This window comes from Aspergillus niger (genome assembly GCF_000002855.4).
Source record: "Aspergillus niger supercontig An02".
In the NCBI taxonomy this organism is placed as follows: domain Eukaryota; kingdom Fungi; phylum Ascomycota; class Eurotiomycetes; order Eurotiales; family Aspergillaceae; genus Aspergillus; species Aspergillus niger.
The window spans coordinates 1347330-1369880 of record NT_166519.1 but is presented as its reverse complement, the minus strand read 5'-3'; the positions used below and the strand labels follow the sequence as shown (position 1 = coordinate 1369880).

At 50.7% G+C, this 22551-nt stretch overlaps 11 protein-coding genes across 11 annotated transcripts; 5 read left to right on the top strand and 6 right to left on the bottom strand.

The window, feature by feature from the left end:
• Positions 1-439: 439 nt before the first annotated feature.
• On the top strand, positions 440-1378 carry An02g05840 (uncharacterized protein; the record flags this gene model as incomplete). Its single annotated transcript, XM_001399683.1, has 2 exons — positions 440-668; positions 774-1378. 2 exons carry the CDS (start codon positions 440-442, stop codon positions 1376-1378), a joined length of 834 nt encoding a protein of 277 aa, XP_001399720.1.
• A 312-nt stretch (positions 1379-1690) lies between these two features.
• On the bottom strand, positions 1691-2857 carry An02g05830 (uncharacterized protein; the record flags this gene model as incomplete). Its single annotated transcript, XM_001399682.3, has 1 exon — positions 1691-2857. One exon carries the CDS (start codon positions 2855-2857, stop codon positions 1691-1693), a length of 1167 nt encoding a protein of 388 aa, XP_001399719.1.
• Positions 2858-2947: 90 nt separating this feature from the next.
• An02g05820 (uncharacterized protein) lies at positions 2948-3213 on the top strand (the record flags this gene model as incomplete). Its single annotated transcript, XM_059746328.1, has 2 exons — positions 2948-3049; positions 3097-3213. The coding sequence occupies 2 exons, from the start codon at positions 2948-2950 to the stop codon at positions 3211-3213; spliced, it is 219 nt and encodes a 72-aa protein (XP_059605164.1).
• A 31-nt stretch (positions 3214-3244) lies between these two features.
• On the bottom strand, positions 3245-3532 carry An02g05810 (uncharacterized protein; the record flags this gene model as incomplete). The annotated part of the gene is made up of 2 exons (XM_059746327.1): positions 3245-3362; positions 3405-3532. The coding sequence occupies 2 exons, from the start codon at positions 3530-3532 to the stop codon at positions 3245-3247; spliced, it is 246 nt and encodes an 81-aa protein (XP_059605163.1).
• A 123-nt stretch (positions 3533-3655) lies between these two features.
• On the bottom strand, positions 3656-4116 carry An02g05800 (hypothetical protein; the record flags this gene model as incomplete). The annotated part of the gene is made up of 2 exons (XM_059746326.1): positions 3656-3929; positions 3989-4116. The coding sequence occupies 2 exons, from the start codon at positions 4114-4116 to the stop codon at positions 3656-3658; spliced, it is 402 nt and encodes a 133-aa protein (XP_059605162.1).
• Positions 4117-4480: 364 nt separating this feature from the next.
• Positions 4481-5169, bottom strand: An02g05790 (uncharacterized protein; the record flags this gene model as incomplete). Its single annotated transcript, XM_059746325.1, has 2 exons — positions 4481-4987; positions 5050-5169. The coding sequence occupies 2 exons, from the start codon at positions 5167-5169 to the stop codon at positions 4481-4483; spliced, it is 627 nt and encodes a 208-aa protein (XP_059605161.1).
• Positions 5170-5274: 105 nt separating this feature from the next.
• An02g05780 (hypothetical protein) lies at positions 5275-5596 on the top strand (the record flags this gene model as incomplete). The annotated part of the gene is made up of 2 exons (XM_059746324.1): positions 5275-5391; positions 5432-5596. 2 exons carry the CDS (start codon positions 5275-5277, stop codon positions 5594-5596), a joined length of 282 nt encoding a protein of 93 aa, XP_059605160.1.
• A 173-nt stretch (positions 5597-5769) lies between these two features.
• On the top strand, positions 5770-6849 carry An02g05770 (hypothetical protein; the record flags this gene model as incomplete). Its single annotated transcript, XM_059746323.1, has 5 exons — positions 5770-5838; positions 5955-6022; positions 6111-6172; positions 6276-6550; positions 6634-6849. The coding sequence occupies 5 exons, from the start codon at positions 5770-5772 to the stop codon at positions 6847-6849; spliced, it is 690 nt and encodes a 229-aa protein (XP_059605159.1).
• A 665-nt stretch (positions 6850-7514) lies between these two features.
• Positions 7515-9005, bottom strand: An02g05760 (uncharacterized protein; the record flags this gene model as incomplete). Its single annotated transcript, XM_001399675.3, has 2 exons — positions 7515-8809; positions 8885-9005. The coding sequence occupies 2 exons, from the start codon at positions 9003-9005 to the stop codon at positions 7515-7517; spliced, it is 1416 nt and encodes a 471-aa protein (XP_001399712.3).
• Positions 9006-9932: 927 nt separating this feature from the next.
• On the bottom strand, positions 9933-12121 carry An02g05750 (uncharacterized protein; the record flags this gene model as incomplete). Its single annotated transcript, XM_059746322.1, has 6 exons — positions 9933-10110; positions 10180-10538; positions 10596-11609; positions 11663-11750; positions 11806-11859; positions 12027-12121. 6 exons carry the CDS (start codon positions 12119-12121, stop codon positions 9933-9935), a joined length of 1788 nt encoding a protein of 595 aa, XP_059605158.1.
• Positions 12122-12699: 578 nt separating this feature from the next.
• Positions 12700-22475, top strand: An02g05740 (uncharacterized protein; the record flags this gene model as incomplete). Its single annotated transcript, XM_059746321.1, has 2 exons — positions 12700-12724; positions 12847-22475. The coding sequence occupies 2 exons, from the start codon at positions 12700-12702 to the stop codon at positions 22473-22475; spliced, it is 9654 nt and encodes a 3217-aa protein (XP_059605157.1).
• Positions 22476-22551: the final 76 nt, after the last annotated feature.

Sequence of the window (22551 nt, the reverse complement as noted above, 5' to 3'; positions counted from 1 at the left end):
ACGTGGTTCTGTGTAAGGAGTTGCGGCGTTGGAGGTAGATGATACGATTTCTGGGCTTGATTAAGTAGATAGACATATATGTTTATCTATACAAGGGACACGTCTAATGTTCTATCTATACTATGGAATAGATCCCATTGTTCTATATCTTCTAAACTTGCATGTAGCTCCAGTAAAGTATGAAATAGACACAGCAATCGGAAACGATACCCACCGACTAACAACAGAACCAGTCTAGCGGCAGCCCGTCGTCTCCGCACTCCAACTTTAACAATATAACATCCGACCGAACCTCGGCATCAATTAAAGACCCCATCCATAAATAACCACCAACTCTTATAACAACACCACTTCTATCTCCAACCCTCCCACCTTCTCTCAATTCTCCCCTACATCCAATTAACCCATACCGCAATCCAAATACCATCAAAAACCAAAAATGGCACCAACCCTTCCCACCCCCACCTCCAACACAATAACCCTTTCCCTCCCGCACCCACACGTCCTCCTCGTCACCCTCTCCCGCCCAAAAGCACTCAACAGCATCTCGACAGCCGGCCACCACGACCTCGACGCCATCTGGACATGGATGGACAACGAGCCCTCAATAAGAGTAGGCATACTGACTGGTTCAGGGAGGGCCTTCTGCGCGGGCGCAGACCTTAAAGGTATAGTATATATCCATATTCCTAACCTACCCCATTTCCTCCCCCCCATCATCAACCCACCACACATATACCTATACTCACCATAATAAATGTCTACTACTATAGAATGGAACTCCACCGTCCAAACTCCCAACCAACCCAGCCAAGCGCGCACCATGCCCCCCACCGGCTTCGGGGGCCTCTCTCGCCGATCTGGCAAAAAGCCCATTATCTGCGCGGTGAACGGCCTCTGCCTGGGCGGGGGATGCGAAATGGTGCTCAACGCCGACATGGTGATTGCGTCTTCGCAGGCGTATTTCGGGTTGCCGGAGGTGCAGCGCGGGGTGGTAGCGTGGGCGGGGGCATTGCCGCGGTTGGGGAGGATCGTGGGACGGCAGAGGGCGATGGAGATGGCGTTGACGGGAAGGAAGGTACCTGCGGAGGAGGCGGCGAGGTGGGGGATTGTGAATGAGGTTGTTGATGATAGTAAGAAAGGGGTGGTGGAGAGGGCAGTGGAGGTTGCGGTGCAGATTGCGGGGAATAGTCCTGATGCGGTGTTGGTTAGTCGCGAGGGAGTCAAGCTGGGGTGGGAGGGGGTGGGGGCGGAAGAGGCGACGGGGATGTTGATTCAAGAGTGGTCGGAGAAGTTGAATCAGGGGGAGAATATTAAGGAGGGGTTGAGGGCGTTTGTCGAGAAGAGGAAGCCGGTGTGGAGGGATAGTAAGTTGTGATACTTTTGAGATCTATAATCAACTACTATTCTTGAGATACCTGAGCAGAATAGATTCATGTTTCAGTCATGTATTCGTGCTAGTTGCCTGCAACTATGTACATAATTATCATGTTATGACTATGCTAATCCGTTTCCATACCCATGCTCCATATCCGCGCCGACCAGTGTTCGCCGTATCCCAAATGGCCTGTCACCGTCCTGCGGCGTGGCCAGTTGTACATGCAGGTGATCGACTCGGAATGCTTTCGCAGTTTTCGTAATCGTAATCGTGAACATTAAAGAAAGACAGTTTGCGACAGCAGCAGTGCCTTTACTTCGTCCCCTGCTGCACCTTGCGCACCCGGTCCAGCACGGCAGGATACAGTGGGTGTTCCTTTTCCAGGCCGGTGAGATTGGTGGTGGCATCTTCCGCCGGCTGTTCTTGGAGAATGTTGGCGAGCTCCGCACTCTCATCGTCACCAGGCACGTTCTGGAAGCGCAGAGCCATCTCGACAGCATCCATCAAAGAGTCATACTTCATGCCGCGCTCGGCCAGCTGTGAAGCCGGTCCAATGAAACGCTCCTTGCGAGACAGCTTGCGCAGGGGAGCACGACCCACGCGATCGACATTGTCCTCCAGATAAGGGTTGGAGATGCGGCTGACGATCTTCTCGACGTACTCCTTCTGCTCCTCCTCTGAGATGTCGTGCTTGGCCACGATGAGTGAGGCAGTCTCCTCGAGAACCTTGTGAACAAGTCCACGGATCTCCTTGTCCTCCAGAGCGTCAGCAATCATCTTCTTGCCCCGGAAGTGACCAAAGTAGGCAGTAGTAGCATGGCTGGTGTTGACAGTGAACAGTTTGCGCTCAATGTATGGCTCCAGGTTGTCAACCCAGTGGATGGCAGGAATGTCTGGGTGGCCGACAGAGCCAAAGGGAGTCTTCTCGACAGCCCATTCGTAGAACTTCTCAATGCGGACGTCGAGGCCACTGTTGGGGGCTTGCTGAGGGACGATGCGGTCAATGGCAGAGTTGGCAAACTGGGCGCGGTCATACAGGGACTCGACGCGGTCCTGGCTGGTGTGCTGCTTGATGAAGCCGTGCAGGGTGTCGGTAGCGCCAATGGCATTCTCACAGGCAATGACAGCGACAGGCTTAGACTCTGTGCGAGCATCGATACCCTTGGCAATGACAGGGGCGATGAACTTGAGAATGTTGGGGCCCACGGCACAGGTCACGACATCAGCCGTCGCAATCTCTTGAATGACGTCGCTCTCATGGGTCTTGGAGTTGATGGCACGGTAGTTGGTGATAGTCGTTGTGTGCTCACCCTCCTCACTGACCTCGGTCACCTTGTACGACTTGTTCTGCTGCAGAGCCTCGACCATCTTGTCCATGACATCGACGAAGACCACTTCGTAGCCCGCCTTGTGGAGGAATTCGGCGACGAAGCCACGGCCGATGTTACCACCGCCGAACTGGATAGCCTTCTTTCCCATGATGTAGTGGAAGTCTGATAGTAGAAGGGAGGTAGAGTGTAATTGGAAGACTGATCAAAAGTAAAGTAAGATGATCAGAGGTATGAAAGGATGATTGATATCGCGAAAGAGAAGAGTGGTGTTGTGAAGACAAAGGAAGGGTTGAGAATTGAAGAGCAGAAGACGGAGAGAAAGAAGAGGGGGAATGGAGGGGTATATAAAGTATAATGAGGGAATTGAGGGAAATGAGGGAGAATGAGGCACCCACGATGGGAACAACGGGAAAGTGCAACGGTGAATGGGACCAAGACTTTTTCACGATACCCAGGCCAATTGCAGCAAGTGGGGGAACAGAGACACACGCAGTGACTAACTGACTACTATGATTCTAAACTAACTGCCTATGACTTAATGGATCACGATGAGGCCCAATCCAAGCCAATCCAAACAGGACCAGTGCCGGCTGTTCCAATGAGCGGCGATGACGCAGGCCCAAAGCGGATTGGCCATGCGGGCATTTTCAGGCCTGCACGCCTCCCCTTACTTTTGGCTTCTATCCCAATCAGACACGGCCACAGTCATGGTCCCGGTTGATTCCGCAGCCCACAGTACAATCCTGGCCTTGTCTGTCGCATGTGCAACTGTGCCATCGTGAGGTTGACGACGCGATACTGGCCCGTTGGCCCGGATGGACATCGACTATACTAGTGCTACTGTAAGTCATCATCTCACATATTTTCATCCCGGTTAGTCTAACCCATCCACTTCCAACAAGTCAGTTTCCCTGAAGGCTGTGTTCCTATAACCCCGATCGCTGGCCTATAATGACTGGGGTGCTGCTTGTTGGTCCTGGTACAGGTCTCCTACATCATTCCCCTGAATATCATCATCGTCCAACCGGTCGTTAACATCATCATCATGGAATCGAATCGAGTATCCACCAGGGGTTGACCCACCACTGGTGTCAGGCCAGCGATGGAATGGATAATTCAAAAGAGATTCTACTGTTAGCGCTGGACGAGTGCCGGGAACGAGCAGCGCCGGAGGGGCCAAAGGAGGCCATGCGCCCTCGTCATTCGACCCGAGCCCAATCCTGCTCCACTGGTGACGTGACCGGTTCTTCCCCCCCAGCAACGCTACGCTGCACTGTACCACACTATCGTCGGTTCCCCCCAGTGGATGCGATCAACAATGGACGGCCGTAGAATCCCTTTCATGGGGTTTCTGTGGGTCTTTATATCCGGCTTCCTCTTATCCCCAAGACAGTCCAATAGCTTCATGTTCTATAGCCTGGGCTGGATGCATTCCTTACATTTCCATTCATTTCTATCCGCACTATCTACCCTTTCCATCAAATACAGTCCCTATTCCTCTTCTTTCCATCACTGATTTCCCTCCTTTTCTGTCTCCACCCCTGGCGATGGTTCCGCACTGGACTTGACCGATTCAAAGTCCGAGTGTATGAGGGACTTGGCTTGATCATCACAGTCACCTGCAAGGGTGCCTGTCTCTGCTCGGCTCCGGTCGACCAGCACCGTCAATAAACTGGTGATGCCTCCCGCCAGCATCAACCCCGTGGCCGCCCAGGTCATCCCCAAAAATTGGGGTCCGTACTCGGCACTCACCCCCATATCGCGGCCATGGTCATTGACCAGATCGACAAATTGAAACGCGATAACCGTCGCAATAATCGAGGAAATTCCGAGCATGATGAACCCCAACTAGCACGTGGTTAGTGCTGGGATCATCCCAATCAGAGGTCGGGGGAGGTATCTTTACCAGTAATGCCGCTACTTCCATTACGGACTGCCGTGGTCCGCGCCGAACCAGCCAATACAATCTGCCCACTATCGCCAAGCCAGCAGCCCCGGCTCCGATGCAGTAGAGAATCCCTATACTCCGGCTGGTCATGCTGAATGCATGAAAATCATCTGTAACGGAATCGGGCCACCCCAGGTTCGAAAGTGAAGTGGTGTTACCGGTTTCTTTCGACAGCACCACAGAAGGATCAAAGGCAAAGGGCAATGCGGCTTTGGAGCAATTTGAAAAGCGCCTGTTGCCTGCCACGAGATCTCCTTCGCAATACGACATCACATAGATGGAGTAGAAGTCATGTATCCCCGTATTTCGACTCTGTTCTGAAGAAAGAACCTATATTGTAACATCTCAGCTTACCGACCAGACACTATGAACGCGGAACCAGATAGACCAACCGTGAATATATCGACACCCGGTAGCACCGTCAATTGCGTACCTGCGAAGAGACATAATAAGGTGAGGATAAAAGCGATAAACGCTGTTATCGTGGGGAAGTAAATCACCAAGCGACCCATGGTGAAAGATGATCTGCTTCTCTACTAAAAATGTTTGCGACGAAGCTTATTTAATGGATACTGCAGCATGATAACCATGAAAGTAAATGCTCGCTCGTAGACGACATGAGTGATAACTTAAAGGATCCCAACCGCCGTGTGTCCATCATTCCTTGGGATGGCCGGTCTACATCACCTTTGAGAGACAGCAACGATGCTAACTTCCTCTCCTCCTTCAAGCACGTGGCGGTTCTCCAGCTGCATTGGTCGCGGGTTCTGCCAGGGATTCCCATTGGCCGACGCGAGCAACTGGGGAATGTGCATACTCGATTCATCAGTGTTGGCATGTTCATTCTTGAGGGACCGCCCGCTTGAAGAATGCCCGCCTGCCAGGAGCATTCGAGCCGAAAGAATCAAATACGGTCCAGATCCTGGATTTGTCACTTGATCCCATGCACGACACTGTTGAACTGACAGTGCGTTATTGCTGACTCTTCGAAGGCCTTGGCTCGTAACACTATTTTGCTTTCTCGAATATAGCATAGCCAGGGTACTCTTGCCGAGTCGCTACGGGCCAGAAGAAGATCTTTCCCAACACTCGCTAGCATTTAGTGTCAAGAAATGGGAGCTATCTCAAATGGTCACAAGGGGAGAGAGAGGGATACAGAAAAGGTTGAGAAAAGCGGCGTGGTCCAAATGTTATATTATTGCTTGTTACATATTTTTCTATTCTGCTCCTTTAAATCTGCCAGAATAGAAAGGAATACTATAAACAGCTTTTATAGCCTTGATTGTGTCAAGAAAAGAGAGAGAGGTCTGTAAAAGACCAGCGGCAGGATGGGATTTTTGATCATTACGGAAACTACCCACTCAAGTATGTAGCATCATGTAAATGCCTGCCACATGGCCACCAAACTAGGCCACTGACCCTTTTCAACTTGAAGCCATTTCCGGCGGTCGAGGATTGCGCTCTATCGAGCCTTTGTCTTCAACACGGCGATTAAGTACCAGTGGCAGGATTCACGTTTGAGCTATTTCTTTGTATGTAAGCTTAGACAACAACCTATTTCGTATCATGAGCAATTCACTGTTAATCCAAGAAAAATCTGGGCGCTTGCTGCCAATAGACTATGATTGCACGCCGTCCTGTCATCATCATGGTGACGCTGCTCTTTTCCCTCGTGTCAATTTGAATACTAGACATGAACTTCTCCATGATCATCTCCTTTCGCTTGCTTGCTCTGTGTCACGGTCACGACTTCCCAATTTCCACAAGGCATCTCACCAAGACCCGTGCTCAAGATGCAGGATCTCTCGGCTTCCCACCGATCTCCTCGTCCACATCTCAATCCTGATGATCTTCACAACACACATTCTGTACACATACGTACAATGTGCGCGGGTCCGTGTACAGAAGTCCTTAAGGTTGGGGAACTAGAATGTCCTTGTCCTTGTCGACAAGGGATCTTCCAGATGTCCTCGCAGGATCGTAAAGGTCATTCCCTGCTCCCTCTCAATTCTACAATCCGAGAGGCTCACGAAGAACTAGAAGCTATCATTCCTCCTCCAACGAGGTGTTTACGCAAGGAAACAGTATTGAAGGTTGTAGATGTCCTGGCCTCTGAAAACGTCGTCCTCGTACGTGGGACACCAGCAAGCGGGAAGACAACCCTGTTTGAATATACATTGTTGAATGATTGAGACTACTGGCAGTCATTTCATATTGTACAAGATCTGCCAAATACTAATTCCTTGATAATGATAATGGTTGTATGGTTCAAAATCCATGATGGCCGTGTTGGTTTTGACACACCGGAGAAAAAAAAATGGGCAATTGAGTTACCATAGGGACCATAATCGGGTCGATGAATATCTTTCTCGGTTTAAGGAGGGAGGAAAGTATTATCTGTACTGGGCGGAGGTAAAGGGGTCGACAACCGGACAATGACTGACTGCACATGTACTTCCATGCATAATATTCTCTCTGTTGTGCAGCTGTGTTTTATTCGTGCCGCTCACAACTTAGCTACTTCATGACTAGAGACACCTAATGAATCATAAAATAGTATCTTATTGAAGCACGGATGAAGCAAAAAAGCACATATGTAGAACCAAAGGGTATCAGTTACATTGATGTTGCGGAAAAAGTGCAAAGAAAGCGAGCGTATATAGGTTCGATCCTGAAATTAGGATCTGCAAGAGACAGGATCATTAAAGCCGGAAAGGATAGATGTTCCCCTTGAGCAGGGTGATAAATATGGTTATAAAGGTAGTCTGCATATCAAGGCTGTTGACCGAGACGTGAATTGAAGAAAACTGAATCTGGATGATTGTAGAAGTAAAGGGCTCATTTGCTCGGAGATCGATCAAAATGCTAGACCGACAGCGGAATGACGATACTCGTAGTACTGGGTAAGCATATCATCAAATACTTCGGGCTCCTGATGCTGTTGCTGTTCACCCTCATGAATTGTGGGATAGGTGTGCTCTTCTGTCACGGTTGGAAAGGTCTGTTTGGGTGAGAATGGGCTGCCAAGAGGGAGGTCAAAGTTCCGTGATTCTGTGCTCGATGCTTGCATCGTTGGGGCTACTGTCGTGCCGCTGGCGAGAGACGGGGTAGTCTTGTGCCCTCCGGTAATGTTGGTGGTAGTTGATGCGAGCGTAGAGCCGCTCAGCGTCCGCGAGCGTATGCGAAATGGCCCCTTGTCGCTGATTTTGCTCGGGTTGGAAAAAAGAAAGTTCGGCTTGTTGGGTGTCTGAAAGAGCCACTGGGTAACACGTCCCGAGCGGGTTGGGGTTTGATTGGGATTCTCCGATGGTGTGGTTGGGGGTCGGCTTTCGGAGGGAGTAGTAGGTGGGTGATACGTACTGCCTGAAGAAGGGGAATCTTCCTCAGTCGGGATAGAAGGTAAGGGCCTGTCCTGCAGGCTGGGTTTGGTGGGAGTCCTTGGGACCGTGGATGTAGGGGCCTCGTGGGTGTCCCGGTGTAGCTCGTTCCTAGCCAGGGACGTGCTGCCACCACTTAAATCCAGCCTGGGAGTGGTAGAAGGAACCGCATTTGCGGTCAAGCCAGTAACCGCAGAGCTACGTTGTGAAAAATGAGGGATTAAGGGACTGGTGATGGGGGTATTCTTCTCTAACAACTGGAGCTGTTCTTGGGTTGGCAACGAGGATCGACGAGATCCTGACCCGACCGGCTTTCGCGCAAGCTGAAACGAAGAAGAGGGTCGATGAGTCCGCGGTTGCGATATCCGGCCCATCTCGGTGGAAGAGAGAGCCCGCGGGGGTCGTGAAATGACCTGCTTCCGGTCGTGGTCGAGAGGGAAGTCTTCAAATCTGGGGAGGTCCGGGAGTCTGTTGCCTGGGGTATTGAAGCTCAACTCCAGCGGACGATACTCATCCAGTTCAGTCAGGAACATGGAGACTCTTCTAAACTCTGAAGGACCACTGATCCTCACGGGAGCAGTCGACTTCCTTTTGAGCGACATGCTAGCTCGATTTGATGCTCGCGATGCCCGGGTCCTGCCCTCAACCACCCATGACTGTAGCGATGATACCCGAGGCTGAGAGCTTGGACTGGGCAAATCATCGTAGTCGGTGAGGTTCATCGGAGGAACGAGATGAGGTTGAGTATGGCATACTCTCATTTCTCGTTCAACACCTGCAAGGGACGACAGTCAGTCCCCATGTCCGAGTGGGAGAAGTTGTAGTAGAGAAAGTATGGGGAAAGCTATACCTTTCTGCTTCATAGCCTGTTGATGATGAAAGCTCTCATCGTCGCCCCTCCCGCTCAGGCAGAACAAGCAGGAAGATATCCAGCCAGTGAATATGGAGCCTGCCTGCTCAATTGCCTGCATCATGGCTGCCAGCGCATCAGCAGTGATGCTCCATCGCCCAGTGGCCAGGGAGGGAGGACTGGGTGGGGACCGGAAGAAAAGGCAGGCAGCAAAGGCGCGAGCAGGCGATGCACGAGGCAGGTCAATGAAACACTAATACGAGACATCCGCCCAGCGGGGACGCAGGAGAATTAAATCGGGGGGTCCGGGAGGGGCCCATGAGACCGCTGATATGAGAGAGAGATTGTGAGAGAGAGGCTGGGGAAGGTTAAAGTAACAAAGAAAGAGAGAAATAAGCAGGAAGATGAATGAGGGAAGCGGGACAAGAGGATGTGGTGACCAACCATCTCTCCCAAGTGTTCCTTTCCCTCCCCGCGATAAGTTGTGAACAACAGAAAAGGCGGGCGACCTGTTGAGGCTATTGTCCCCTGATCCATCAATAAAGAGCAGATTGGAAGCAGCAGAGCAGCTAACGAGATGGTGCCATGCAGTTCGAGGCACCCGCTAATTTGGCTGGCAACCAATAACCGCCATGATCCGCCCCTCCTCGACAGCGTGTCGGCTTGTCGATCAGCCATCAAACCATCAACTGATAGCCATGTCACCCCCTCGGCGCCTAATGGATGCGCTCCATTTGCTCGGATCGTTGCTGATGTGTGATCCGGCTAGCAGCAGGTGGGATTCACACTTCACACTCACAGGAAACTCATTAGACGGAAACAAATTTAGATACTCGGTGCCTGACTGCAGTGTCCCTCTTCCCCCAAATCCCGCAACTTTCTCCTGGTTTCATCCTTCACCTCCTGTCTGCTCATATCGATAAAACACTTCACGGTTTCATTCATCTTACATATCCTATGCCTCAAAAATATCTGCAGATGCTCCCCAATATGTAAAGCCACCGGAAATGGCGGGGATGGGTCTGTGCATGAAGCAAGCTCTCCTCTCCTAGCGATCCCACACATTCTCCTCTTCCAACCCTCCATATGCCCAATTTGGCCGTGTCGTTGGTTCATCATCTCCTGCTCGGTCGGTTGGGCTTGCAGCTCTGGTATTTTCCATTGTGCCATCTGCGCTATTTTCGAGATAGTCTGGTCGTTCATCAACTGGCTCCCCAGAGGGTCTCCTGAACAAAATATTAGTGCTGTTTTATGACGCTGCAGAAAGATGCGATATGTGAGATGTTGCAACATACTGGAAGTGCCTCTGCTCGGGTTCCAGCCAGGTCGATCCGAACGCCTTCTGTGTGTGCACTCTTTCTGCTTCCTCTGCTTTGTGATCTTCGACTACCAGGTCCACCAGCTGACTACGCTGGGAGCTGTGGGATATGGATGAGCTAGTTTCCTGACGAACCGTCTGGCGACCGTTGGTGGGTTCCCTGCGAGAACTACGGGTGCTGCCTTCACTGCGTGGGGTGACCCCGCCACTGTTTATGCGGGACTTTCGGTGCTTCCGCGTCCGTTTCACTGCTCCAGGATTTTGTAGACTTGGTGGGCTTCGGTGGTGTATTTGCCGTTGATCCTCCGGCACTTCGTTGGCTGTGATCACGGGGTACTGATTGCAATTAGCCCATCGGTGTCCAGAAATAGAGCCCCATACAGATTGACCTACATTCCAATCGCCGAATTCAAGAGCGCGTGCATTGGTAAAGAGTCTCTCATCCTCATCATCCAGGCCTATCTCCTCGATGTCACTGTTTGATCGAAAGCGACTTAGTGTGCTGCTTCGTCGATCGCGACTGCTTCCTTCTGACCCTGATAGCAATGGCGTTCGACTGTTAACCTCGCCTGGCTTGGGAATCCAGTACTTCGCTTTTCCCCCACGCTCATACCGCATGCCTTGCATCACTCTCCTGACACGGGAGTTGGACTCGGCGTGAGGGATGATGTGATCACCGGAATCGAAGAGTCTGTATTCGTAGTTTTCTCCTCGAAGGGTCATCTTCGTGTCTTCAATAAGGTCTCGGATACCAAAGGAATCACGCAGGGCAAACTTCACAGGCAGACGGGCAGCCGAGATGGTGGAGTCGGCGTAGTCATGCCAGGAGAAAGCATACCAGTGGGTAATGGCGAAGAATGGCATCTCGAAGCAGATCAGACTGTCCTGAATCGCAGCGGCGAGGTTGTCGGGAGTGTATCCCGCCACGCCGTTGGATAGAGCGCCCAGCCATTGCAAGATGGACAAGAAAAAGCCTTGCCAGTAAGAAGCAAAAATGATAAGCTTGACACAGAGGAACTTAGGTACCGGACGGAACGGTGCCAGGTCGTTGTGTAAACAGACCCAAAACATGGCTAATGAGTAGAGACTCATGGTCACGCTGACATTGTACACGATACCCGTCCAGAGATACCCCGACGTCAAGCCTAGATAGCCTTCCTGATAGGTGTCCGTCGCTTTCATGACAATAGAGATGATAGCCAGGATTGGCTTTAGCCAGGTATACTGGAGGATACCACGCTTGACAGCCAAGAAGGTCTGAGGGTCGGAGATGTCCACTTTGGGCAGGATATGGTTTAGTGGCCAAGCGTGTTGAATCGGAGGACGGCCATGAGTCATTATGATCAAGGCTCGCTCGCCTCCAAGAAAGTTGATGAGTAGTTGGAAGAAGGTATAGATTGTGAACGCCTGCAGAGCACCGTAAGCATGTGGCCAGCCAGTCGTCGGCGCGCATAGGTTACCTCGTAGACATCGCGAACGGGGTCCAGCCACATCGCCGCTTTCAAAGATATAATGCTAGCCCAGGAGGAAACCGCATATATAGGGACCCTATTGCAATCAGCATTGCGCCAACAGGGTTGTCAACAAAAGTGGAGACACGGACATCAACAGTATGCGAACAACATAACGCTGGAGGAGTGGTTTTCGATAATTTTTCCTATGCCACAATCAGAATAGTTCTTGAATGAGATGGAAGGTTTGGATTGCCGTACGTCTGAAGCCATATGGACCTAAGACCGCGATGATCGGTTGCTATCAGCACATGTACCCTTGGGGGGCGCCACCAGGGGCAGCGGGGAAGGAGAGCTTGCTCACAGTAGAGACAGAAGTGAAGCTACCAGCGCAGAAACACCAGCGACTATCACCACCGCTCGTGCCAGGCTCGAGCCTGTACCACCGAAGGACGAAGTGCTACTCATGATCAACAAGTTATCAGTATTCGCGGTAGTTGACCGCGTGCGCTTTCAAGGCAGTGTCCACGGGTAAAGCATTCCGTTTCAGACCATCAGAAATGTCACCAAGCGCCAGACATGATCATCGGACAGGTATAATCATAGAACTGAAAACTTCCCAAGACCTCCCAAAGCGAAGAGCTCCCTCGCATGACTGGTGGGAGGGAAAGCAAGGTCGTGCGGTGAATATTGCGTGGACATCGGGGGGTGGGATCCTTATCCATCAGGCCCATTCCTCCGCTCTAGCTTGAGACACCGCCTACTGACACTTTGTGACTGGTTCCGTGACGGCAGCCTAGTCTGAGCTAAGCTGGTCTAGTGCGCGTCCGCCGCCCGTCCCTCCGTCGGAGCTTCCCCGTCCTCTCCACTCTCTTTTTGTGAACCCAAGCCGCCATTCCAGCCTCAGTTTCAAGAAATCTAGGGCCTTCTTTGCCTTGCTCGATTTTCCTGGAGATACTGTCGCGAATATTTTGTGCTGTTTAACTATGCTTCCCTTCCAATTCCGGCTCTCATTGATGGCGCAGTGATTGTTTCGCAGAGTCACCATGTTCCCGAAGTACATGGGTTCTGGTAGGAGGATATTGCGACATGGCCAGCACAAGCTTGACAGCTTTATCCCTGACACCGGATCCAAGCTTCAACTGGTCAGTTTTGCTGTCGCGTCTCTTCTATAATGACTAATATTCATTCAGGTTCTTCCTCCTTGAGCTCATTGTTTCCTGCATCCTGTGGGTTCTATCCTTTCTCTCCCCTTTCTCTACAATGTGACCCGCTAACGATAATACTTCCCAGCGTATTGTTCTTTCTTCTCTACTTCAACCGCCTCTTTGCGACTCTCTTATCATACGGAATCCGCGCTTATACATGGCATTACTATCGTGCTTATGTCGACATCCGTGCGCTTCAGATCTCCCTATTGGGAGGGAGGGTTTTCTTCAAAGGCATCCGATACCATGGGGTGAACGAAACTATCTTTGTGCATGGGGGCTTTATAACATGGCATTATTGGAGACACTCGGTAAGGCAAACGGACCTTGCGAATGGTAGACCCGACAATCAACAATCAGAGGATGAACCCCAAGAAAATGGAACCACCAGTGCCAGCGCGAGCAACAGTAGCGATCGAGGGGAACAAGGGGGGCTGAAGAGTACGAACTCGCTTCCTTGTCGCATTACTGCCAAACTATACGGTCTGGAGTGGTTTGTGTACAATCGAACTCCAGCCTACGAAGGTATTCTTGCGGGCTTCAGCCCCCCGCCGCCCGCGCCATCGTTCACACGACCGCAGTATCCTGGAAGCAATACTCTGGATTCCCGATTGAAAGATGACACAATGGATGGCTCTGCGGGGCATACTCCTGACCAGGCGTCTGACCTTCATGGCAGTCGTCGTGATAGCGAGATGAAGGAGACGGCCGCGACTGCGGCTTCAGATGGCAATGGGCAAGAGGTAGGGGAGAGCCTATCTAGATTACTCCGGCTCCTGCCCATAAAGATCGAGTGTGAAAAAGGTGCTATTGTCATGGGCAACGAAAATACGAGATCTGTATTAACTGCCATCTTCGATGGCGCCACGGGGTTGATCGAAGCCTGCGATTCTGGTCCCCTCGACCTTTACCGGCAATTGTTTTCTTTTGACTTCACTCACCCGGTCATACAGATGCGACCCAACCCGGACTTCAAGCAAAATCAGATCGCTGCTGCGAAAAGCCTCGGTTCTAGCCGGTCTGAGCAAATGGAAACGAAACGCAAACGTGACACGATCTTCAACTACCAGCTGCAAAAACGCAGGGTCTGGCACAGTATCCGTGATCTTATCCCGTACTTCCAGACTTCTGTTGAATCATTCCACGTACATGAGAAACACCCAGAGGCGGCCCCTAGAAGCTCAGCCGAAATGCCCGATGACACACGCTGGGTTGGTCTTTCTCGATATTTGGATGAAAGCTCCCAGGATGACCACGAAGAGTGGAATCCCGTCGAATATGCCAGGTTTTCCACACTGATTGACAGTCCTAGCATGACTGTGGCATACTACTGGGATATCCCTGGTTGTGTCAAGCCGTCCCCGGGTGTACCGGCACCGGCACCGGCACCTTCAACTTCGGCTTCGGATATCAATGGCGCACCGCCTCCGGAATGGGGTATCGATGTGAAGATTGGCGGCGGCACTATCAATTATGGCCCCTGGGCTGATAGAGAGCGAGTAGGCTTGCAAAACATATTCTTTCCAAATGCCTACAAAAGCTCGCACCCGGTCGATCCGCTGACCCCCGGGGAGCTGAGAAAGAACTCTGTATTTCGCCTACGAATAGAAATCAATGAAGAGTTGACACTGCGTATCCCGACCCGGGAGCCTTCGAAGGACTGGCAGTGGAAAGGCCGTGCTGACGCAATACGAGGTGTTTCCAAACTACGAAAGCAATCAAGTCGAAGGCAGTCGCGTGCAGGAGACGGGGACAAAGGCCATATAGGACCTGACATACGCCCTTTCGGATGGCTTTCGCTCCGTGTCGCGGGCGATTCCACCATAAACTATGCTATGGATATGGTGGCGTCGGCCTCAGGGTTTCATAGTCAGCTTGATCTCGATCTTCGAGATACTAAGATGTTGTCCAGTGTAAATCATGCGCTGTTGTGGCAATGTCCTAGACAACTTCTTAGCTGCGATCTCTCCGTGCCGCTATCTTGGAACAGTCTTCGGACCTGGGTGTTCGACGTTAAAAGTACCGATATGGAATTATTTCTACTGCGCGATCATATATTCCTTGTGACGGATCTCGTCTCTGACTGGGCGTCGGGCCCTCCACAGGACTATCACACGTTTGTGCCGTTCGTATATAAGCTCAAACTGTCCTTTGACAACTTCCGCTTGTTTCTGAACGTCAATGATATGAACATTGTCAGCAACCCTTCGGACTTGAATGACAATCGCTCATTGGCTATCAAGGGCACGACACTCATTTCCGACATCAGCATCCCCTTGAGCAAGTATCAGCCTGAGCAGAACGCCGTTGGGTTCAGCGTCAAATTGGAGGATGGAGGTATAGACTATCTGACTCCAGTGTGGGACACGCTACATGCCTTTCTGCAAGATAAATCGACTGCCACCTTGGAAAGCCTCTTCATTGATGGTTCATATAACTACTATCTATCAACATCCCCGGAGCTGACAGATACGTTGTTATTGAACATTGATGGCTTTTCTCCCAGGCTTTACCTGTTTGGGTTCTTGATACGGTCTTTTATGACAATCAGAGAGAACTACTTTGGAGAGGAAATGCATTTCAAAACTCTAGAGGAGTACCAGGAGCACGCATACCAGCGGGAGGAGTCTGGATCGCATGGCGGAGTCAACCCAAATAAGAAGTCAAACGACCTTGATGTGATCGTGCACGTAACAGTTAACAGTCCTTGCGCGCTCTTTCCAGGAAATATTTATGGACACTCCGACTGTCTCAGGCTTACCGCACCTTTGCTGGAGGCTGACCTTCGATTCACCAATTACTACATGGACTTGCAATTTTCCCTTGCCCCTCTCAAGGTGGCCTTAGAATCTAGCGAGATAGAGGAGAGAGTCCTTCCCGCGGAAACCCAACTTTTCATCGATGGTGTTTCAATATACGGCCACCGTCTATTCGGGCTGCCCCCTGCCGAACCTACGTATGTCTGCAATTGGGACTTTGGAGTTGGTCGCATCATCGGAGAATGCTCGCCCGAATTTCTGAGCTGTCTTGTAGCAGCTTTGCAAAGCTTCGACTTGACATTTGACAATGAGGAAAATGCGCTTCCACCATTGTCTCCGATTCAGCTTCACGATGTCACCTTCTTACGGGCCAAGGTTGATTCTATTCATCTTTCTGTTCTCCTAGACAAAGCCGCACTGATGGTTATGTCTGGACCCATCACGACAGAGTTCAATGATCTGGCAAATGCAAAGTTTTCTAAGCGGATGAAGCTCCTTATTCCGGACTTATCCATTGCCGCAATTGATTACCAGTTCCTGGGTCGATTTGGAAGTCTGCTGCATACGGAAATCACGCCTCTCGCGCTTTTCCAGTCTAATTTGAAGATAATGATGGTTCAAAGAAGAAGTGACATAAATGAAAGCCGGAAACTACAACAGGAGCATATCAAGGTGCATGATAGAAGAACACAGCGAACGCCGTGGCTCCTCATGGATTGGGAGGACATGGATCCTGACTCGCTGCAGCACAATGAGGACGACTCTGTACCACCGACTATTCCTATACCTACAATGCCCGAGCCTATTTCAAGACATTCCGGCTTAGAGTCCTTGCCACCACCGAGGCGACGCCTTTCTGCAGCCAGAAGCAATCTAAGCTCGAGAAGCTTTCTTGTTCTGCAAGACACGTTGAGCGTGAAAAGCATGCCTAAACGAGAAACACGTACGCCCACCCGACCAACTAATATGCCATCTAGAATGGAGAGGAACCAAAAGCTGCATCGGGCAGCGACAGTCGGTTCGACCCCTACAGCATCCAAGCATCAGGATCCGTCCAGGGATGGATCAGTAAATATACCTGGTGTGTCAAATGCGTGGGTCATGCCGGAATTCTCTCTCCACCAGACCATCCTTGATACATCACGGCTTCCTTCGGAAAAGGTCTTGCGCAAAGATGGTACTTCAGCGGAGGGTAACCCTCCCGTTGTGGATGTCGACCCGTTCTTCTCTTTCTCCGACAGTGATGTGACGACATATACTAACCTTGCTATTGAATTACCGGTTGGGATTAGGGGCTCTTGCTCCCCTGAGTTCCTTCACATTCTGTCCGCCTTTATTGAGCGATTTCAACCAAAATCGCCGGTTGCAATCATCGATGCTCTCCAAAAAGAGGTCATATCAGACATTGTGGGGTATGAGAAGTCCATGAGGCAGCCAAAGACATGCACCAATGTTGCCATTAAAGCTCCTTCAATACTCGTCAATCTGGTCAATTCTGAATTAGCTGCGAACGGCGACATCTGTTCTTGTGACGAGTATAGAATCGAAGTGTCTCATTTGCAGACCGAATTAAGGACAAAGGTGGAGAGGCAAAAAGGCGATCTCCTTTCGGGCATAAACAAGAGCTCCATTGTGCATGCGGCAGCAAGCAATCTTTCGATATCTGTCCAGGGTACCAGTTCTGAGATGTGCCAACAAAAAGCCGAATTCAGTTGTATCTTTGGCGATATGAACTTTTGGCTTGTGGCGAACCCCAACGTGAGATCCAATTTTCAAGTCAGGTCATTCGATACTGTGACCTCGACGAAATCCGTGGAGCACCTCGCCTCTCTAGTCCGCCGAACAACTACAATGTCGGATTCCCTTGCATCCTCATTCCAACAAAGCTCATCAGTCGGAAACAGGCGCTTGCAGTATCTCATACACTTCCTTACCCAACGAGCTACGGGCATTCCAGATCCAACATTTCTTGTTCGTATATCATACGTGCTTAGAGTTGCACGTTCCCATCTGCGACAGCATGACTCCTGGAAAATCATCTCACGCCTGCGAAATGTCTACTGCCATATGTCGCCGGATCAGCGCCAGGTGTTGACAGCCAACTGCCTCCACGATAATTTTGTGCTTCCTGCAAACGCTAGAACCGTTGTGCTCTCTGATTTTGATCAATGGCGAGCCTGGGATCTAGCCCATGTTGAGAAGAGTTATGTGATGCGAAGGATATGGAACACCTCTGATTCCGATTCCGATTCCGAGAAGACTTTGACAACCTTAATGTTCACTTCTACGGTGAAGCTATTTCGCTTCTCTATCGACCCAGGGCCGAAAGAGAGTGATTTCATTGTCGAGGATTTGTCAACTGCTGTCTCAGTTCAGCCCAGTGAACTACCATTGACAGACCAAGAGCGCCGGCTCAAGGAGGCAGTAGTCATACAGTCATATTGCTCTTCCGTTGGCCTCCATTTACGATGGGAGATCCTAGATCTGGTGGAAGGAGTCCTGAAGACAATGTCTACAGTCACACTGGAATCTACCCCTCCGCCCCAGAGTCGTGGCAGCGGCCCAGAAAAGCTCACCGAAATTCAGGTTGTCTTTGGAGCTGACCTGGGGTCAATCATCCTTGATGGCATCAATATAAAGCTAGCGTTGACCGGTAAAGCTCTCAGGAGCTCGCTTGTGCAGAAACCTCACAGCGCAGAAACCCCGGAAATTATGAGCTTGTTGTTAAGCTCCGAAGCTTGCTTCTCTGAACTCTCTAGCGCCTCCAAAGCTCTCATGCTCTGGAAAGTTAGTAATCCTCATATGTACTGTTCTCTTTCAACTGAAGAAAACGAGGTAGAGTTGAATCATGAATGGAAGATTGCTGGTTCTTGCAGGAAGCTCCGCTATGACATGAGGGAAGATGTGCTGGGCCTTGCACATACTGCTGATCGGTTGATAGAGGATGAGATTCGTTTCATACAACAACTTGTGAATAGTGTGGAATTACCATCACATGAGCCGCTTGACAAAAATCCTTCGAAGAAGCAAGTGCGCAATAACTTCCACGTTGCCATGTTCCTGGACGATTACCGACTGAGCTTTTGTGTGCTTCCATCGCTGACATATGTCATCGCTGGAGAAGTGGCACGAACTTCAATCACACCGAAACTGGAATCGAAAATCGAAGTAGACTTTGACTTGAAGAAGAACGCACATACGCTTTTATCAAGCGAAGGCGGCAAGTGGCGTTCCCTTTCGACATTGGAGATACCTCCTATCAATGGTCGAGTCATTGCTGATGTCTCCTCGACTCGCACTGATGTGGAAGTGGATGTCACTATTGAATTGATAAGAGTAGAGGCCAGCGCTGTGCGAAGCCTTCTGGGTGCCCTATCCAAGCCAGAAATCTCGCATTTGCTTGACGATCTGAAGCAAAGTCTCGAAGTCTTGCGGCTACATTTCAATGAGAACATCGCCCAGAAGAGACCTCCTCCACAGCAGAAGAAAGTGTCTAAGAGTCACAGCATTCTATACAAAGCACGCATGACGATGGCGGGAACAACCATTCATGCCAGGGCGCCAGGGCTGAACGGCAAGAGCTATACCGCAGACATGGATATTAGCCTCGGTATGGTGCGCCTTCACCTAGACAACGGCCTCAAGGCAGGACATGCCTTGGAATACCCGGAATTTCATATCGATACATCGAACATAAGCTTTGATTTGAGGAAGGAAGACGCGCATCGGAGCCGCTCATACTGTACTTTTGCAATTGACGCTAAGCTTCAGGGTACCTCGACGACTAGAGAGAGTGGGGAAACTAGACGATTGTTCCACTTGACCAGCAAAGGATGCGATGTCGAGCTTTTCCCAGAGACCGCCGCGTTAGTGGTGGATATGGCCGCCCACTTGCAGGAACGCATAAAAACGTTAGATCTTTCTCAGGAGGTGAAGCGATTCAAAAGACTGCGACATCGCGGCCACACGGAAAGCAAGGAACAGGAGATCCCCAGCATCAACGTTGCGGATAGCGCCTCCTCCGAAGGACTGTTCGACTCCATGTACTCCCTTGACTTCAACGATATTCAGATTGGATGGAACATGGCAGGTGTACCGCCGATGGCATCTGGACGTAGACCTGATGATCTGGTGTTCTCCATCAAACGTGTGGAGTTGTCCAACAAGAAAGCAAATGCCGCTAAGCTTCGAATTGAGGACGTACAGTTGCAGATGGTGCCAGTTTCGGGTAATAGACGAAAACGATCGCTCAATTCTGCTCTATTGCCAGAATTGGTTTTCAATGTGGCATACTCCTCAGCCGGAAAGGAGGTTCGATTAGCCTTCCAAGCTGCAGGGAAATCTTTAGACATACGTGCTACTTCTGATTTCATCTTGCCAGCGAGCGTGATCCGGAACTCTCTTGCTTCTGCTGCACGAACTATTCGGGAGGCCAACGCCACTTTGGTGACAAAGCCATCTGATGATAGCACAAAACACCGGCCACTTTTTGGAAATAAGCGCTTCCGCTCCGTTCTAATAGATGTTGATTTCGCCGGTGCCGTTATGTCTCTACGAGGGCGGCACGCAGATGATACACAGGCAATGCTAGCGCCACCTTTGAAGGATGGCAGGCTTCCAGGGTCTACTTATGGCCACTATATTCAAGGAGATGGAACAGCCACTGCAACGTTCAGGGCTCCAGGAGTGGCCCTGAAAGTCCAATTTGAGGATAACGGGCGAGATGACTCTGCTCTGAACGCGGAACTGAAGGTCGATGCTTCTACAAATGTCCTCTATCCCAGTCTCGTCCCCCTGATCAAGCAGATGACTGCTACTATAAAGGAGGCCATGGGCGACCAACCAAAGTCCAGGAGGCCGTCTAATGCCATGATGTTGCAATCGCAAAAGTTGATGCAGGAAGCCCCTCTTGATGACAAAGGTCCGGGTTCAATTCTAGGACGGTGCAAGGTGAACGTAGGCATCTTGATTTGCAAACAGGAGTTCAGTTTAAGCTGCCAACCCATAGCGAGAGTAGCAGCTACGACGCGGTTTGACAGTGTCTATGTGACAGTCAATACCGTCCAGTCAGATGATCAAGAGCGGTTCCTAGCACTCCTGGTGGCTTTCAACTCTTTGCAAGCATCGGTGAAACATGTGTACTCAAATGAGTCAACCGCGAGCTTTGAGGTTGAGTCTATGGTCATGTCTCTCATGAACAGCAAACACCTAGGAAGGTCGAAAGGGATCTCGGTCGTTCTGAGAGTGAGTCCGATGGAAGTTGCGCTCAATGCGAAGCAGGTTCAAGATCTTCTGCTTTTCCGTGAAATTTGGGTTCCTTCAAGTGAAGAGGTAGATACTGCCCCTCCATCCGAGCCACAGCCCACGGAGACGCAGGCATACATCGTGCAGCGATATCAACAAGTCGCAGCAACCCCCGCTTTCCCATGGAATACCACGATTTCGATCGAGAAGTTGGAAATACAACTTGACTTGGGGTCTACGCTAGGAAAAGCGCAATTTGGCATCAATGACTTATGGCTGTCCTCGAAGAAGACGTCCGACTGGGAGCAAACTCTTTGCATCAATTTCAATACACTAGGGATCGAGAGCAAGGGCCGAATGAGCGGTTTGGTTGAACTTCAAAGTCTCAAAATAGCCACGTCCATTAATTGGCCAAATAGTCAGCAGGTTAACAAGACGCCTCTCATTCAGGCGTCCATATCTTGGCTTCAGCTACAGGTCAAGGTCTCTTTTGACTATCAACCATTCTTGATAGCTCACATCTCCAGCTTTGCATTCTTGATGTACAATGTTCGGCAGACGGATGACGCTCCTGGCGAGCGCCTTTTCAGCATACTGGATGGGGACAAAGTGCAAGTCTTTTGCACAAGCCTGACTGCATCACAGTCGCTGGCATTGTACCAGGCATGGCAGCGACTTGTGCAAGACAAGCAGGCAGCGTACGAAGCATCTTTACGAGATGTGGAACGGTACCTGCGCCGGAAAACGTCGACCTTCTCGGACAAGGCGGATGTCTCGTCCAGGGAAATCTCCAAACAGGAAGAAGATAAGATCGAGACGGCACCAATCACCTTGCATACCGGAGTTGTTGTTAGTATCAACACTGTTAGCATAGGGGTTTTCCCAAGCTCGTTCTTCGATAATCACGTGTTCAAGCTGGAGGCGCATGATGCGCAGGCTCGGTTTGATGTCTCTTTGCAGGACAACAAAATACACAGCGCATTAGGTCTAACTCTAGGCCAGCTTCGTGTCGCGCTTTCGAACGTCGTGCGGTCCGGCCCTATGGATACAGAAGAGCTACTTGTGAATGAAATCGCCAATCGGGTCACCGGATCCAGGGGAGGGACTATTCTTAAGGTGCCTCGACTTGTGGCTCGCATGCAAACCTGGCAGGTCCCGGGCTCTCAGCAGATTGAGTATATCTTCCAGAGTACATTCGAGGGCAAGGTAGATGTTGGCTGGAACTACTCCCGCATCAGTTTCATTCGAGATATGTGGGAGACTCATTCTCGTGCCTTGGCTACTCGACTCGGGAAGCCGCTGCCCCCATCAGCGGTTCGGATCACTGGCGCGTTTGATGCGGAAGGAAGCGGCGACAAGAACGAGCCGCAAGAGAAGATCACGGCGGTTGTCAACGTCCCGCAATCGAGGTATACATATGTGGCGCTGGAAACGCCGGTGATCGAGACCCCCCAACTCCGCGATATGGGAGAGGCGACACCACCGTTGGAATGGATTGGGCTTCAACGGGATAAGCTGCCCAACATTACTCATCAAATCGTCATCGTCACACTTTTGGAGATTGCCAAAGAGGTGGAGGATGCGTACGCAAAGATCTTAGGATCTTCCTGATTTCACGCGGCTCTGTATATTTTCTAAAGATCAAGGTCTACCACCTTGTTCCATGTATTGAAAAATAAAATTGCTC